At 41.6% G+C, this 19,240-nt stretch overlaps 1 protein-coding gene across 1 annotated transcript in view; it reads left to right on the top strand.

Annotated features, from left to right (window-relative positions):
- RAB38 (RAB38, member RAS oncogene family) overlaps nucleotides 1-5,429 on the top strand; it is a 298,863-nt gene extending 293,434 nt beyond the window's left edge. Inside the window, exon 3 of the mRNA XM_086933980.1 lies at nucleotides 5,222-5,429. Coding sequence (XP_086790106.1) covers nucleotides 5,222-5,377 — 156 coding nt within the window. The 3' untranslated portion in view covers nucleotides 5,378-5,429. The remainder of the gene's footprint in view (nucleotides 1-5,221) is intronic.
- The last annotated feature ends 13,811 nt before the right edge of the window (nucleotides 5,430-19,240 follow it).

Here is a 19,240-nt window from a genome sequence, read left to right as displayed (position 1 = left end):
AAATATTGTGGTCCATGACAAATGTGAAACACATGCAAAGAAGAGGAATGATTACTAACATACTCTATAATAGGCCACTAAAAGATGATGGTCCTTGTAGAATTATGTACTGATTGGCTGTGCAGTAGATACAATGGTGGAAATGGCTTTCCCTCCCTGGGATTTACTTAGAATAAGTAACATCTAAGCATTTAAATCACTATGCAGGTGTGTCTATATAAGAAAAAAATCAAATGGTATGATTGAGAAAGTGCTGAAAGACAGAGGGAGAATAGCAATAACTCTTTATGTGAAATCCTGTTATTAGTTAAAGCATATAACAGTTTGGTCTACAGGATGTATTTTTACTCTTCCTAGAGAAAAAGGAAAAAAATACCATCTCTTTTATATTGTGAAATGTGGGTCTTGGGCAGTTGGCTGTCCGCCATGTGTAAAAGTCTCCTACCTTCCAATTGGTATGTCTTGTCCCATGTGGTTGGGTGACAAGTTTGCCCCCATGTACACCAATTTAGTGTAACCTAAATTACAGTGAAGTTAATTGTAGTAACTTTACAGTAGTAAATGCAATTCTAGTAGGCTCCACCTCCTCATTTGATGGGGGTAGATGTACTTTTACCATTAAGTTCAAATCTCCATTTGGAAATGGTGAATAGCAAAAATTGGAGATTTACACTTAGGTGTAAGAGTAAATATACAAAAGAGAATATGCACGTGCATACTTACTTTTATGAAACGCCCTTTTAGTTGAACTCCACAGATTTTGCTAGCACAACATTCTGTCTGCCTCTCAAGCAATACCAATCATAGTGAAGCTCTAGGGATAGTAGAATAAACTCTAGTGTGGTAAATATCAAACTCCTTTTAAAACGCTAGCAATTAATATTTGATAGCATTACAATTGGAACAATTAGCCAGTCTATGTATATTGTTTTACTTAAATATTTTAGCACTTAAACCAGTATGATCATCTTTAGAAAAAAGAGTTACAGGAAAATATAAAATATCAAATTGAAAGGATAAGACAGGGTAAAGAGGAAATGTTCTATGAATAGTTTTGAAAAGGAAAATAAAGCAAAGATGGTAAATTGCAAAGAATAGATTAAAGTGCTTCACGGATATTTTGTTGATGCAAAGGTCATTAGTGTACATTATTAGAATGGACAAGAGTCTTAATAAGTGCGAGCAAGGTGTGCAGTAAAGACAAAGGTTTCGATTCACAAATATTTTGCTGTGACATACTCTTGTAGTACTTCTGAATGCTAAGAGTAACACAGGAGCAAACCAAGAGTAGTGCAGGGTCCTGCCCTGGGGTAGTTCATTCAGTGAAATCCAGAGCGGCTGCTTATAAGCTGCTCCATGTTCCACAGTGCAGGTGGAAGCCAGACAGAGACCCCCCTTAGGTGGGTGCAGTGAGTGAATTAACCTGCCTGCAGGGGATTGTCCAGGGGCGTCCATGAGACCCACTTTCTCCTCTCCAGAAAGCTGCCCTCAGGAGGTGTATTTTCAATAAGCCAGCTATTGTGAAGTACTGTCAGTGGGTCTACTAAGGGGCTCTTTTCTCTGCACCCATGTCTGTAATAGGAGACACAGAGGCTAAGTGCTTCTCTCATTTGCATGGTGCCATGCCTCAATGCAAGTGAGGGAATGCTCTCTCAAGGTAACACTGGTTCTACATGTGTGCCAGCCCTATCAGTATTACATACGTGACGGCACAACCATCTCCGGCCCCTTCTGTAATACCATAGTGCCCTGGGGGCACACAAAGTGGGCACACACACCGCTGAACCCCCTGGGAACTGTACATAATACGGCCCCTGATGTCATTATTATGATACTGCAGTCGCAAATACAACAAACTGTGCTGCAGTGGGAAGGATCCTAATAATGCTGCGACAATTGACGCATGGAAACCAGCTTAAAAACGCAGTTTTTGATTTTGATAAAAACAGAATGCACTTTGTAATAAAGATTGCATTAGGAATGGGCTAGACCTGGTGGCTTCGATATAGAAGATTGCAGGTCACATTTTTAAAATTAAATAATTGATTCATATTTTTAATGCAGTGTTCTTATGCACAGAAATATTTTTTGAAACATAACACTTGACCAATATAGTGTTCTAGAATTTAAAATAATAATAATGGTAAATGTGTTTAAGTGAATTCAATTACTTCTTATCGTTTAATATCTATCAAGATTTTCTACTTTCCTATGAAAAAGTGTTTCGTAAAAAGGAATAAAAAATCATCAATCTGACAGGTTTGTTGCTTTTTATAGGAGGTAGCAATTTTTCCAATATTGTTTCAGCTGTTTCCAAATAGTCTTTACCAGATGCTGAAAACAATGCACCTCGTCCATTACTAAAGAAACTCTATATAGGAGGCAGAATAGTGCTCCTAAAAGACAATCTGGCAGATGCATCAACGTAGCCTTTTGCTATTCCTAAATAGCGATTTTTAAGGAATCGCTATTTAGGAATAGCAAAAGCCTATGCATGTAGAAATCGCTATTAAAATAGCGATTCCTAAACATTCTTTAATTGCTACTCGCAAATTGCTAGTCGCAATTATGGAATGCTGTCCCATTCATTCCTATGGGCCTACAGGCCCATAGAAATGTATTGGAGATTGCATGAGCAATTTGCGAGTACCAGTAGGTACTCGCAAATTGCTCATGCAATATCAAGGGTGCAAGGGTGTCAAAATGACACCCTGTTGCACCCCTGAAATAGATCTATGTACATATGTTTCACACACACATGCCCGAAGGGCATGTATGTGCACAACATGAAACTTTGAAAAATGCACAAAAATGCTTTTTTCAAAGTTTTTGCAAATTACTATGAAATCCAACTTCATGGTTATTTGCTCACCCTATTAGCGAATTCGCTATTTTTTTGACTTTCACGCATTGCATTTAAGGAATCTCAATTTGGGATTCCTTAAATGCAATCGCAATTTAAGGAATCTCAATTTAGAGATTCCTTAAATTGTGATTTTTGCATTTGGGATGATGCATACCAAATGCAAAAATACGGGGAGCAAAGGGGCAGATTCTGAGAATCTGTCCATTTGCTCCCGGTATTTACTTTGATGCATATGCCTGAATATCAATATAGTGAGACGTAAATGCTACTCTGGTCTCACCCAACTAGTGATTGATACTTTCACAAAGCTTTGGGTGAAGGGGTGTCCTGCCCATTAGAGCCAACAGTTGAAGAGGGCATACACAAATTCCACTCTTTGGGGCACATTCACAAGAAAATGTCGGAGCGCAGAGCTGCGCCAAATGTGGCAGTGCCGCGCTACAACGTTTTCAAAGCACAGGGATGCACCATGTTCACGAGAATACAGGGCACCCTGTGTTTCCCCGAGTGCTGGCGCAAAACAAGCTGACTAACGCCAACGCAGGCACCCTGCCACCATGTGGCAAGGGTGCCTGAGCAGCAGGGACAATTGTTTATGTGCAGGAAGGAACATCTTCCTACACATAAACAATCAGAAAAGGCGATTTGCAGCTTCTATGTGTCCTGCAAAATGCAGCACACATTAAAAGAACAAAAAAAGTGACGCTCAGGTGGCGCTGAGGGCTTGTAAATATGCCACTTTGTGTATTATTTCCACGACCTCATGTAGAAAGCTGATGCTGTCAAGCCAGATTTAAAAATGTCTCCCAAAAAGATAGTGCTGTAGTTTTCATGGTTCCCAGAAACCATAGCTCTGAAAAAGTACATTGGTACTACTGTAAATGCACCTATAAATATGTATACAGGGTTTTCTGAGCCTTGCTACACACTCATTCAAAAACACCAATCAAATTCCGCTCTTTTTCCAGAAGCCAAGGTCGCAGAAAGCCATCTTTTAATGGCATTGTCACGTGGTTGAAGTAGGGCTCCTGCACTGCATTGGTAGTTTTGTTTTAACATAGAATTACTTATGTCTGAATCCTGAGAATGGTTCCTTTATCTTATCAAAGCAACTGCCATCCGTCATTTTCACTTGGTAGGACGCATAAGAAACGTACTAAATCTGCTATAGGCAGTATAGAACACTGTAGTAATTTTCCTATCACTACATTAATGTCGGTAAAGTGGAAAGACTTTCACTATCTTTATAGCAAATTACAGTATTTTTTCTACCTTCACAGGCTTTTGGGTTAGGAAAATGACCACTGCCAGGTATATCTCCTGTTCTATAGCCAATGACACCCTGATGCTTGCCAGAAATATTTAATTGTAGGAAAAATAAATATAGTACATAGATTTAAGGAGCAAACCTGTTGCTTCACAGTAAATTAACATTAATTAAGAATAACTTATGCATGCAAGGTATTTCGTTGCTATTCAACATTGTTATATAATGTTGTCAATTTACAGCTGTCTCGGAAATGTATTCCCTTCTTCCTTTATGCATTCCTTCCATTGTTTTTTACTTCCTTGCTAGCCTTCTTCCTTCCTTTAGTTCCCTCCGTGCTTCAATTCCATCCCTCACGTCCTCACATATCCCTTCTTTCCCTCGTTCATCACTTTTCCTTTTCATCCTTTTTCATTTCTTTATTGCCTTCATACATACTTCTTCCCTCCCACTCTTCTTTCTTACTCTCGTTCTCCCATTTTTTTACATTTTATTTCGTCCTTCCTTCCTTACATCTTCCTTCTCCGTTTTTAGCTTGCCTTCTCCTATCCACGTATGTTTGTCGTACCTTTCTTCTTTCCTTCCTTCCCTCATTCCATCCTCCCCAAATTTCGTCATTGCTTTTGATCCGTACTTCTCATATTCTTTCTTTCTTTCTTTCTTTCTTTCTTTCTTTCTTTCTTTCTTTCTTTCTTTCTTTCTTTCTTTCTTTCTTTCTTTCTATCTTTCTTTCTTCTTTCTTTCTTTCTTTCTTTCTTTCTTTCTTTCTTTCTTTCTTTCTATCTTTCTTTCTTCTTTCTTTCTTTCTTTCTTTCTTTCTTTCTTTCTTTCTTTCTTTCTTTCTTTCTTTCTTTCTCTTTCTTTCTTTCTTTCTTTCTTTCTTTCTTTCTTTCTTTTTTCTTTTTTCAGTCTTTCCCTCCTCCCCATATTGTTTGAATTTTGTAGTCTACCCTAGCATTTCAATGTTGATCGCACTGAAGTTAACAATGTTGTCAGGAAACATCTCATTGAAAGTCAACAGTTTTCTGCTAATAAATGGGTCCTCCATGTTGTGCAAAGGCTCATTCACGCCTCCTTTTGTCTTTCAGGACAATATTAATATTGATGAAGCTTCCAGATGTTTGGTGAAACACATCATCGCTAACGAGAGTGACACTCTGACTCAGTTTGCAGAGCCTGACGTTGTAAAGCCACACATGAATTCTTCCAAAATTGTTAATTGCGCTTCTTGCTTTAAATCCTAATGGAGCTCTCTCAAGAATAAAAATGTTAATAAAAACATAAATGTATTGTGAACATACGTTGTTGATTGTCCATCGTTTCTTATCTTTAAATGGCACACTGCCTATGTATCACAGAAATGTATCGTAATTTCAGTAATCTAAATATATGCATATAAGTAATAACTATGTGAGTGACTTCTTGAGCGAACTGTGAATTGATGGAGAGGGCGAAATAGAAAAATAATTAGACATGTACAGACATTATATGGGAATAATCCGAGTTGATAGATCCAGATGGAAGGTAGACCATCGCACTCACTGGTGAATTGCTGGTAATTTAGTAAATAATTTGTTACCTGATTTAATTTCTTTAATTGGTGCTGATTTTTGGAGCTGATTGGTGAATTCTCCTGAGTAGGAGGATAAATAACTGCTAAATAGCGCTGTCCCCAGGACGGGGGAGCGTCTCCAAATCGCACTCAGTTTGTACTTCAAATAAAGTTGTTAAAAAAAGGTTTTGTAAATTTCCAGCCTCAAATGCATTGGGCGCAAAATTGTTATTTACGTATTAAATAGATGTTTCTGAATGAAGTAAAACCCATACATTAAGAATTGAGAAACCAAAAGAAATCGAATAATTGTGAATCCTGGAACAATAAAGAATTGAAAATTTACAAAAACATTTTGGAACAACTTTATTTGAAGTACAAACTGAGTGCGATTTGGAGACGCTTCCCCGTCCTGGGGACAGCGCTAGTTAGAAATAATCTGAGCTTCCCAGCATTAATTGATTCATTAGGATTTTGTTTGCGTATAATTCGTAATTAACCAAGGAGTATCCGGTCTTCAATGGGCAAGATTGAGAATTTAGTGGGCAGGGTACACCATCGCAAAAGTGATGGTGTACCCTCTCCTCCAAATCCTTGGTCCACCCTCGTCATTTAGAGATAAGTGGACCTTAAGTTTCCATGGACAGAGCACCCATTCGCTCCACCAACGGAATGCTTCTCTCAATGGCCTGATAGAGTACGGACCGTCACAGGAAGGACATTACACCACCAGCCCTATATTGGTGGTGAGGCACAGAACAGTACAGTAAAGTCCACACATACTGAGAAAAACTCCCAAGCTTTGGGGATCATTTGTATTTTTATTTTTTCAGAACCACATTCTTGCAAACTTTTTCAAACTTTCAAAGTGAGAGTTTGTTTCTGAAAACCGAAAATCTTTGTGAACGACCATCTAAACTGATATGAGTCATCCACCAAACTTTTTGTTTATGATGCCACTTACTTTCAATGTACAGAGATGACCACTGGGACGTCAGTAATCTCTAAGTAAGGCCTGTCAGAGTGACCAAGGTACCCTCTGCCAAACTGACAGTCTGATTACTGTCTACAAAACCTTAAATCAGGCCCTGAGGTGCCTTTTTCGTGGGCCAAGGTAGTCCTAATGAAGCGCAGCCCGTCCAGGTAAGAGCGATGGGGCAGGGAGATGAGGTATTGTCGACAGACGACAACGAGGTAAACTTACATTTAAAAAAACAAAAACCACTCACCTCACGCTTGCCGCATCGCCGAGTCGGTGGCCTGGAATCAGCTCCAGATAGACTTACGATCTGTAAGTGATCTGGGTCTATTTAAAAAGATATATAACCACAACACCCAGACTATGTCTGGGATAAGGGGAATCAGAGGCTCGGGGTGCTGGGAGTAGGCGGCCTCCAACAGAAACTGTTAAACTCAAAAGAGACCAGTGGGTTCAAGCTAGTACACCCTGCTCACCTGTGCCTAGGCCCTTGCGGAACCCATGTTGCAGGTCGCTTATGCCATCTTGTTCTTCTGCCCATACCTGCACTCTTTCTAGTAAAACCAGTTGAGCCCAGCAGTGTGAGTTTGGGCAGTAGCAAGCAGGGTTCATCATGTATCCTTTTTTAAAAATTGGCCCGAAAATAGATTTGTACCAAGTTGGTAGAAAAACGCTTTCGCTACATGCATTAAGAACCTGAGTTAAAAGCGGACCCCATAAAGCTAAATTTGTTTTAAAAAGGTCCACATGGATGCCATCAGGCCCTGGGACCTTGCCACCCTAGCTTGAGCTAATTGCCGCAGTGACCTCATTATGTGTAAATTCCAATCTTAATTCTTGTGCGGTGACATCCCTGTTCAGTGTGGGTCCCAGTGCGTCTGTTACCGGGTTGTTATACAGGTTTGAGTAGAGTTGTATCCACTCTGGCTCTGAAATGGCAATCTCCATGGAAGCCATCTCCTTGTCAGCTAAAAAAGGCGCATTTACCGCTTTCCAGAAGGCTGAAAAATAGCGACTATTAGAAGCAGCGTGTAAAGCACGCCATGCTTCCTTTTTTAACCCTTTCGATGCTGATGACGAGCTGGGCTCGTCATGGTGCACAGGGGTCGTGTGCTGATGACGAGCCCAGCTCGTCATAAAACAATGAAAAATAGCAATTTCCAGCACAGGAGGGGAATTGCCTTAGCAGCGAAGGTGTTAAAGTAGTCTGTCTAGCTTTCAGTGCAGCTCTGTAATTTCTTCTTGCCTCCCTGATATGGTCCTTATTTTTCACTGTGACATGGACACAATGTTTAAGTTTAGTGTATGCCTTTGTGCAATCAGTGTCAAACCACCCTTGTTTATTAGTAGGTTTCCTCTTAGTTTCAACAAAAAGTGTTTTTTATGTAGTTTGAAATAGCCATGAAGTTTTTCATAATCTCTTGACTGGGCGACCTTTCATCCAAGCATGACAAAAACATACTTTTACAGTTTGACACAACTTTTGAAGTAAATTCCTCAGTATCCGCAGTAGCCCATCTAAGGGCATATCTATTTTGTCTACTCAATGCAATATTATCAACATTAGCAGCGGAGATGGTTCTGGCGTTAGTGCTCTTGTTAAGCACTATCACGTCTACACTTAGCGAGAAATGATCGCTTGTGCCTTAAAGTTTTTAATATGTGAAGAGTATCTGCTCGAAGACAGTTTAAAATCCATGGTAGATAATATGCCACAGCCATTAAAAGGAGGGCAAAAAGGAACCATGGGTGAACAGAGATTATTAGCAAATCCCATATCAACCATAAACATGATATCATTCAAAAAATCGCCATACGTGGTATGTGAAAAATGTGCAAAACTATTGCCTTTCTCATATGTTAGACCACAAACCTCTTTATCAGCATATTTGCATTTGGGGGAATTAAAATCCCCACCCCCATATCACAAGTACCTCCTTGTTTAGACGGGTATGTAGATTATGTAAGTGTCGCAAAAATAAGGGACCCCCTGAAAACTCTAGGAGGTCCTAGGACAGGGAAACAATTATAACTGAAGTAACATTCCTAGGCAATTAGGTACCAAGTGAAAATCAAGTCCTATACATGAGAGGATAATAACAACATAAGCTTAGTGTACCACACAGAACAGCTAAAATGTATCATTTTATTCACATAAAGGTTGAAAATCGGACATAAAGATACATGATAAAACGTGAATAGCATGACATACAATACAATAATATATACACCTTGCTAGCCAATGTAAACATGGAACAAACAATTACAATTGATCAAAGAAAAAGGAAAATATTAACAATTCAAGTGGAAAAACCACAAGTGGCTGAGATGTGGTATATGTTTGTTAATTCCTCTATCCGCATTTCGGAGTACACAACGCCTTCTTCAGGAAGAGCCAAAACAAGTTCTGTACAATTAAAAGACATAAATCACATATCAATCAAATGTAAGTACACTGAAGTTTATGTAGGGATAAGGGCTGTGCAAATGCATACTACAAAGGGAACTCCAGGGGGAGGAAGGAAAAAATGAAAATGTGTGTTCAGAAAGGTTCACATAAAAGGTACTGGCTGTGTTCAGCGTATAGGAGGTGAGATACCCACATGTATGCACCCAATTTGGTGACATGCAGAATTAAAAAATAGTATTGTGCAGTAATACCTATATTTCAGAAACTTATGCAGAAGAGCATGCTGAAACGTACCCAATAAGTAACAGAACACAATCCGAACTCTAAATGTGGATGAACACAAGTGTACGATACTGCAATGAAAATCAGCCAATGAGAATCATGGGTATAATGATTTATCTTAATAAAGCATATACATAGACAGGTTTGAAAATCATTACCTGCATAAAGATGCTACTGTTATATGATGTATAGACGCCTTATGAAGAATTGGGTCAGATAAAAACTGCAGAATCACTCTAAGGATGCGGCCACCAGTTTAATATTCCTTAGGGGCGGACCTGTGGTGAGACTTGAGCCCAAGTCTCCCAACTCGCTATGCGAAGGTTTATAGCACAGTAATCTCAGAAAAGTGCAGAAACACAGCACCGTAAATACCTATAAATTCACGGGTGCGAACTAGATTCAAAAGTGTAAAGGCTGAGATGGTGATACCTTCAAAAATAAACAAATATCAAGGCAGTAGCTAGAGATAGTAAGTCCTATGAATGCGATGACGATATGCTTGATCAAGGAAGGTTTGTTATTCTGTCCCGGGTTTCTAGTGCAAAGAGAATACAACAATAGAGAAGGATGTCAGCATGTAAATAGTTGTGTGGACAAACGTTCATGGCCACAGACAAGGTGGACTATGATGGCAGCAGTTACATAGCATATGTGCTCATGTAGAGAATATATGAATTAGAGATAATGTCTTGGCTTGCAAATATACTGGGCGAAATGTCTGCAACCTATTCACTCAAGAAAGAAATATGCAACCGAGCCATCCTTCACAGAGAGAGTGTGGTATTTAAAAAATATATTTATAGCAATGTAAGTGCCTGCACAGAGATTTCAATATTTCTTTAATCGTCTCAGGTGTTGCATTATTGTAAAAATTCAGTACCACCATAGAAAGAGTGTGATCCATGTGTAAACTAATTATGTGATATTAGAGTTCAGTAGCAATAAGTTACATTTTCCCTAAAATCAAATAATTTGAAATGTACGTACACAGCCCCCCTTTTGCTCTGCCACTGTCAAGGTCTGAATGACTGATCAGCCTCTATAAGGTCCCCGGAAGCTTGTTTCCTTCCCAGTATAAGAATTGGCTTGGTAGTTTGGTCTGCCCTGTTCCCATGATGCAATGGGCCAGGGTCAAACTAATTTGCATATAGCCAAGTTCTGAGCTGGGATGGTGCAGTGAGCTAAAAAACGGTGATGGATCAAGCCCTGATCTTTGGACTGGGTAAGAGTGGTCTGCTTAACTCAGACACCCTGTTCATCACCGCCCCCTTTTCTGAATCAGCCTCTGTAAGGGTCATTGTTAAAATGCAGATTGTGTTGTCCTGAAGATGGTCTAAAGGATTTGCACGATAGAAGACCGAAACGTCGGCTGTACTATCCAACTCCTCATGTACTAACCCCTTCAATGCTCATGACGAGCTCAGCTCATCATGAGCACAGCTTAACCGTGCTCATGCCTAATAGTCAGCATAGGAGGGGAATACCATCAGCAGCGATGCTGTTAATATACATTAAGTGACTGTGTTATTCAGTAAAAATATTGGTCACTTCTACTATTTTATTGGGAGAGGATTTTTACTTATAAAATTTAGGTTGAAATAAGATATCCCCGTGTTTGTTGTTCTTGACTAAATTAATTGTGCATTCAGTGCCTAAATTTGTGAAAAATACATACAGGTTCACAGAATTTATTGATATTGAATCTGTGGAATCTGTGGAAAAGAATTGCTTTGTCCAAATAAAATCCCTTGTAGGCACCTTTACATGATACTGTTCATTCTGCCCAAGCGTCCAAGGGTATATTGGGTTTCCCCATGTCCTTACTAAATGTTTACGATACGGCACACCATGGCACAAGGACTGACAGATGTGTCAGAAACTGTGACACATCTGTTGTACAAAAATCACAAATTGCTGAAGTCGTGTTGCAAGCATGAAGCAACTCCAGCAAGGCATGGGGAGGTCTATTTCAAATACACTGCGTCACTACCTATGCCTGCTCCAAGCAGGGGCAGGGTTTTGACGCAGTGGCGTCCAATAAGTGGCGCAGTGAGATCTTGTAGATTTCACTACATCATTTCTATGAGGATTTCCCGCTTGGGAATGCCCACCTTGCATACATTATATCTGACGCAGGAATAATGTGGCGTAGGGCTTTACAAGGTGACGCATCTCCCTAGATGCGTCATGTTGTAAATGGACCGCAATGTGGCGCATTGTTTCCACCACTGCTGCGTTGCAAAAAGTGACTCAACAGTGGTGCAAAAGTATTGCAAGGGGCTTGTAAATCTGCCCCCTCGTTTCTCATTACAGTCAAAATACACTTTCAACAATGACTGCCATCCTGGCTGAGTTTTTATCCATCTCTAGCATGACTGGCCAATTGCGGTCTCACAGGCCTTCAAAAGGGTTGACGTTTCTCTCACTAGTGTGCTTTTACCAGTGTATCACATAGGATGCAGTTCAACTACCTCTGTCATCTCTTCCCAACAAGCTATCTGGACCCCAGGACAGAGGCCACATAAATTTACCGTCCCCACAGCAAGCAAGGGTTGGACCTTTGTTGACATCTCAAACGCAGCCATATCCAAGCATAACCAAGTGAGTCCCATATGGAAGACAGACACCCATAACAAGATAGCCTTAGTACAGCTTTTCACTGTGAGAGATCCTTATTGCCCCACTTCACCTTGCTCAGTCTGTGCTAAATACCATGGGCCCGATTCACAGAACTAACTTAAGACAAAATCTTAAACTTACTACTTTTGGTATTCATAGAAGTTAGGATTTTGTCTTAAGTTTGTCTTAAGACAGACATAAGACAGACTTAAGACAGACTTAAGTTAGGATTTTGTCTTAAGTCTGTCTTAAGTCTGTCTTAAGTTTGTCTTAAGACAAACTTAAGACAAAATCCTAACTTCTGTGAATACCAAAAGTAGTAAGTTTAGGATTGTGTCTCAAGTTAGTTCTGTGAATCTGCCCCCATGTAAGTGCAGGCTTCATAGGCACATTGGCTTCTCAGAAAGTGCATTCACTAACAGCACTGAACCGTGATTATCGATATTTACAGTTTAAATTGAGCCTGTGAAGTCAGGTGACGTGAACAAACGTCACCTTCTAGAAGGCAGGCAGAGTTTCCCAACTTCATCTAGGAAAAGTTAAGCTTCTCTAACTCTGATTTGCTGTAGCTGAAAGTCCTGGATGACACCCAACTCTCCCTCATTGCAGTCTGATGTCCTGCCCCAGAAGGGTGGGATATCAGGCTGCAGGGAACTGGTAGTTCTGCGGATGTAGATTTCCCCACTGATTCTCAGGGCTGCAAAAGCGGGCACTGTTCATTCCCTACCCAGTAAAGCCCTGCCTATTAGAGAATGGACATGCACGGCTGACCAGCAGAGTAGGTCACAGTCGAAGCGGAAGCAGCATTTTCCCACCGTTTAATAGTATAATTTGTTTTCACGCTCCTGCAGCTTCATGATTTGGAATTTTGTAAAAACATATGTGACGTTGTAGAACTTTTAACTTCAAAACTTCGTGCATTCCTAACCTTGACTGAGTGCATTAAAAGAGTGATTTCCTAGGAACTCCCCACCTAAAGTGGTTCCATTTCACAGTTCAGCAGAGTTGCAAATGAATTAGTCCTATGCATTGGCAATCTTGACTCCTCCTCACAAAACGTTCTTTTGGAAACATTTCTACCACACTTTCAAACTCACCTAACTCTATGAATTGATGGAGTTTTATCAAAACCTCCAAGTATATGGCGAAAGCTGACTTCCCAAATTTTGAACACTATTAATATCTACTTAATGTGCCCATGTCACAATATATCCCCCACGTTGTGTATATGGATATCAAGTATAGTTTTGGAATCGATTAGTGATCAAAACACAATCTGACCACTAAAGTGCCTTTCTTTTTAATCACCTTATTAGCTCATTATAGGGTCTTTGCAAGGGGAGACACAGAGGTGTTGCATGCCGCTGACCGGTCAGCAGGATCAGGCCTTGAGATTGTCCCACTTTAAAGGCAATGAACATGTCCTCCCTAATGTGGCCTATTGTGAGTTCAGTTCCTCTCCCTGGTCTAAACCCTGTCTGTCGTGCACACTATTGTTAGATTCTATAAAGTCCTGATGTTAGTGTGGTGCTGTCCATTCTAAGGTTCTACTGACAAATGAAGATTCAATATGGGGCTGTCATGCGTTGGATCCTTTAGGGAGGCTGATGGTTTCTTCTGAACCTGGCTAATTATTGCTTTTTGCTGTGGTAATAGCTACAATCCTTAATGGAGTGAAATATTTATAAGGTCTCATAAATCTGGCAAAGAAAGCACAAGAAATTCAGCAAACAGACTAGGGTGTACCCGATAAAGGTTTCTATTGATTCTAATCCATTGCCCACAAATCCGTTCTCTGCAATGTGTCACAGAAGTGGTCATGTCCCATCTTCAGTGTATGTATTAACTAACAGGGAGATTTACTAAGATTTTAAGCCATGCTTGCATCACAAAAGTGATGTAAATCAGCGCAAAAAACTTTTTTTCAATTTACTTTCCAGCGCTATACTTGTTTAGGGCTGGAAATAATGTGAAAGTACTGCTAAGCAGTGCATAGAGCTGATTTGCATTACTTAGAGCAAGAGGCGTACCATGGATGTTTCATGGATGTTTCCATGCAAAAAGCCAACGTTTCTGGTGTTAAACCCTATTTACTACATAAAGTGGACAGGATTTAGCGTCAGTAAACTGCACTCTTTTGAAGTAGGCGCAAGGACTTAGAAATGCTTTCATTTCTCTTCCTTTTCCGACTTTGTACATGTGTTACATTTTACAGCCCACATACAAAGAGGGTAAAGGGTTAAAGTTAGTCTAAGCATGGTATATTGTACTGGAAGTGTAGCCTTCCAGTACAAAACCTATGCTAACCTCATGGAGACACCCTTGCACTATGGCGCAAAGGTGTCGATGTGGTGCATGGCAGCTTATTTCAGCACTGGCGCTAGCAAAAGGGGAGGAGAGTGCCATATTTCAGTAAATATGGAGCTCTCCTCATCACTCCTGTTCCTGCAGCGTAGCACAGCATTTGCGTCTCCTGCACTGCACTGCATGAATAATTAAATCTGGTTCTAAAACTCTCCCAGTTAGTGCTTGGGCTACAGACAGCAAAGCTCAGAAACACTACAGACAGCAAAGCTCAGAAACACAGGGCAATAGGCTCCACTTCGTGTTTCCAAGCTCTGCTGCAGCAGCACATGCTCTAACTGGGAGGTTTTAAGTGTTATTAGAACATTGGAATGTTGGGAGCTCCATTGAAAACAATGGAGTGCTCTGGGATTGTAATGGCTGGTATTAGCCTGGAGCTCCAGCATTCCAATGTTTCTTTGTTCCCAGCTCTGGCTGTGAACAAAGGCTTCAGGGAACCTGAGGGTGTAAAAAGGGTGCAAAGACAACCAGTAACCAAAGACCCTTTTGTGTTGCCCGGCGGTATCGCCTCTATGACCCACCAATATTAATCAATGAAGAAGCAGGCGCTGGAGACTGAAAGGCAGGAAACGAGGGTTTATTCTCTCCGGAGGAGAACACATCAATTCAGACAGCAAGTATCGTCACGAGGTGCTCTAGCCGCATCTCTGAGGCCTGGCCTCTTATACACAGGTTTATGATCTTTATTGCACGTAACACATTCTTGCAACACTTTGATATGTGAAAGAACATCCTCGGAATCTCCCCGTCAGGCCCGTTCCCACATACATTTACAGTTGAATTCCTCACCCCGATCACAACAGGTGGTGATTATCGCGCAGCAGGACATTCCGCTGATTCACGGAATGTGTGGGGTTTGATCGGATCTCGAGGGGTGGGGGCTTTGATCGGCTCGAGGGTCCTTTGATGGGGAGGGGAGGCTTCCTACTGTACGGGGTAATAAACAGTATCCGCAGGGCCAGGTGGAGGCTTGGGAACAAGGAAGACAGACGGGCACACAGGAAAAAGGGGGTTTGCATCAAAGGGCCTGAGACTATGAAAGGAATGAAGGGAGGTGTCGCGCTGGGAACAGGATGGGATTCTGTGGCAGAGCTGCGCTGAAGAGGGGTTTATGACCCAAGGCATGTGAGAGCGAGGGGGTTGTCAGCGTGCGGGGGATGCCTGCGAGGATAGGAGAGCGAGAGACGCGCTGGCCATCAGCGAGGGGCAGAGGGGCCATGGTGCTCGAAATGGCTGCAGCTTACGCGCAAGACACGTGAAAGCAGGAGTGATCAGTGCGTGGGGGTGTTTGTGTAGGCGAAGAGCCGTGCCGGGGGTCAGGGGTGTGTAGAGGGTGGGTCTGGTCAAGACAGCTAAAGTGGTAGGTGTGTGCGACAGAGAGTGTGGCATCGGGGCAAGAGGGAAGATGGCGCAGATAATGTTCATCAAAACGTATTAATTTTCCACAGTCCTCCCTTTAACATTTCTAAGACATCTTGCTGGCCTATTTCCTATCTATGTCTACCGTTGTGGCCATAAGTAAGGAAGTGATAACCCAGGTGAAGGAAAACATCACATTTTTAAAATCTTTTCATCCAATGGGCGGGCTCATCGTTAAGATCTGTTGCAGGAAAGTCATAGTAATGCAATATCAGACAAAAATTATGCAGTGAGAGCATCGGGTACAGATCATAGATGCTTGTAATAATTTGGAATAGGAGCCGATAGGTTACCACGTAAGTAGGTTCTTTTTGTACTCGGTTGGAGCATAGTCAATTCAATGGTGGTTGGGAGAGAAATGAGACATAGTAAAAACAATAATCAGTGTTCCCAGTGTCGTATGGTCGTGGACCATTATCAGTCAGTTCTCAGGATTCTTTGTCGTCTTCTGTTGGCACTGTTGAACACCTGTATTACAATTCGTTCGTTAGCAGGAATGTCCATGTGGGTTGAGCCGTTGGAGGTCTGCGGGCAGGAGAGTGCCTTTTGTATTGTTTCGCCAGACCTCATGGGAGAAATGCGTTACGGTTTTGGAGCAGATGCATTTTCTTCCAGTAATCCAGAGAGTGGTCATTAGAAGGAGACAGAAAAGAATTGTGACGAAGGGTGCAATTGTCTTTGAGTTGTGGAGTCTGTCTGTTCTTGGGTTCCTGTGGTGGGTATTTCCTGTTGCTTCCATCATCTTCAAGGTGCTCGGTACCGGGCAGAACCACATGCTTCGTTTAGCTTTTCTTTGGGGTGACCCTTGGTGGTGTTTTTAGGTCACGTGTTCTGAGATTTAACACAGTTCGTGGTCTACTTAGTCGGGGCTCCCTCCTCTTTGACGCAGGAAATACCCTTCTCTGGATGGCACAGTAGGATTTAGAGGATTTTGAAAGTTCAGGTGGAGGGAGGGTGTGTGGGTGAATAGTCCTTACGGCAGGTCGGGGGAGGAGGGGATGGAGCAGGGCCAGGTCGGGAACAGACCAGGGAGACGGAAGATTTTAGACAGGCGAGTCCATAATCATGTTCAGAGAGCGGGGACCTTTCGGCACGCGTCGATCATAGAGCAGGGGCCTCAGGTCAGCCCTTTCCTTTTAGTTTTGTCGGAAATAGTGCCTTGTCCTGCGACTCCTTACTGTTGTGGTCTCGCCTTGGCCTCCGTCGCTGAGGTTCCACGATCTGTAGTCAGGCCGCGTGCTCCCACATCCGGTCTCTTTCTCCTCCGACAGTGGTACCCTTAAATGATTTTGAAAAGACAGTCTTTAGAGATTTTGCAGAGGAAGGTAATTACGTAAATCTATTTCTCTCCCAACACCAAGCAACTCGGGTAAACATCCGCAACATTGACGTCTGCAGCCAACGTATAAACAATTGATAATGGGTTTGCTGGATTCCCAACAACTTCCCTTTGTGGTTATTTCTTTGGCGTTTTGTCGGTTTATTACATTCATTTGTCGTGGTACGAGGTCTGATACCCATTCATTGCATTCGTTTATTACAGTCATGTCAGTTCTCCTGGTAGTGACCCATTACCCTAGTACGAGTCTTGTAATGCTTGACCGGTCTCCAGGGCTTTGTATTTTATGGAAAAGTGTAACGTGTTATTCACCATGGTCTGATAGATATCTTTCTGAGGAACGAACATAGGCTAAACGATTCTTCATCATATCAATGCATCCTATCTTTCGGCTAAACATTTTACTTTCAACAGCTTTACTTGCAACAAGTTCTTTTTTTTTTTTTTTTTTTTAATTCTAACTTCGCAAACATTACTCTAAATTCTACATAGTTTCTTACAACCTGGCTATTTTATTAAAAAACTCGGACTTGCGATGGCTGTTCAACCCACCCTTGGGGTGAGCGGGGTCTAATGGAAAACAACTAGGAATATAATGAACTGGGGCAAGGGACATTTTTAAATTCTCGTCCCGGGCAGCTGATACAAAACTGGGGGCATTCTGGGAAAACGGGGGTGTCTCGATCATTTTTACTGTTTGGGTGTTGAGATAGTTTCGGGACAGGGAAGGTCGCGTTTACCAGAAACATTTTATCATGGATGCCACTGACAAGTAGTTCCCTCAAAATGGGTCAGATTAGAGAACCTTGGTCGTCTTACCTGTCCCTTTCTTTTAGGTCAATCTAGGTTTCATCAATATTTAGCAGAAAAGGAGAGGTAGTAACGTGGTATCGATGCAATTTATATTTAAGACAAATTTGTGCAAATACTTGTGGTATTTGGAGCCAATCAGGTGGTGCACCAGGTGTAGTGGTTCGCCAATTAGGTGCCAGTTGCTAGGAAGAGCGAAAGAGTGGAGGAGAGAGAGAGAGAGAGAGAGAGAGAGAGAGAGAGAGAGATAGAGAGAGACAGATAGAGAGAGACAGATAGAGAGATCAACAATAGGCTAAATAGTACACGTGTGACATGGAGAGTGACCATGTACTATTTAGGCTATTCAGCGTATTACCCAACATGAAACATTTTGGGTTTGTGTTAGAATGTAGAAAGCATGCAGTTTGGGACGGAAGAGCATTAGGCCAAGTATATAAGGGCATGCATTGAGTCGGGAGTCTTTAGGAGCCATCTTGCAGCGTAGGTCCGCTTCATGTATTCGGACATGGTATGGCTCCAGATCTTTTTCCATACCTTAGTCGTTATTCCAATGTAACCTGTAGAGGGAGAAAAAGGAAGAAAGGGAGGGGGAACAACATTCGAGCATATCAAATGTACGGGCACGAAAGTTATTTACTTACCACATACTCGTACTTATCTTCTCGGGATATAATCCCTAGGGTCCTGGTTTCTGAAGTCAAGGGGGCGGGCAAGGTGATAGGTTGTTCATGGGGGGGTTCGAGGGTGGCATTATAGATCATGTGTGGGGAAATGCTAAAAAGGAATCAGAGGCGCCTAGCGCGAGGTACTTGGTTTTGTAGATGTATCTAGCCACCGAGATCCTTAAGTCATTCCCAAAACTGTGATGTTCTAAGGCATATTGGTTCTTCGGTTAACCCTGTCCCTTAGTACCTTCGACCACCATACCTTTATAACATTCTATCATTCACACCGCTTTACTTTACCCATTCTCAGAAGTCGAGGTCCTTCTTCATGCGTTAGTTCCTGAGCCTAGTTGCATATTTGGAGGCAGCGTATCATACCTTTTGATTCGATCATCAATCCAGGGCCGGATAATCATTTTCTAATAACCTTGAAAAGAGAGCAAAACTGTTGCGCACAGAATAGCCCTCCCGCCAATTCCCACATTTACAAAAGTATGCGATACCTGTTCGTAGTTTGGAAAACCTTTATTTGTGTAATCGTTCAGTAAGTAAATATGTGAATGCAATCGTATTTGGTCGGACACGGCGATGGCTGAAGCATATACAGTAGGGGGGGGGGGCTATTTGCAGTATTTAAAAACATTGAAAAACGTCTACTTAGT

The sequence above is a fragment of the Lissotriton vulgaris genome, chromosome 8, assembly GCF_964263255.1.
Source record: "Lissotriton vulgaris chromosome 8, aLisVul1.2, whole genome shotgun sequence".
NCBI classification, from domain to species: Eukaryota; Metazoa; Chordata; class Amphibia; order Caudata; family Salamandridae; genus Lissotriton; species Lissotriton vulgaris.
Note: the sequence above shows the minus strand (reverse complement) of the source record. Positions and strands in the feature narration are given on the sequence as shown.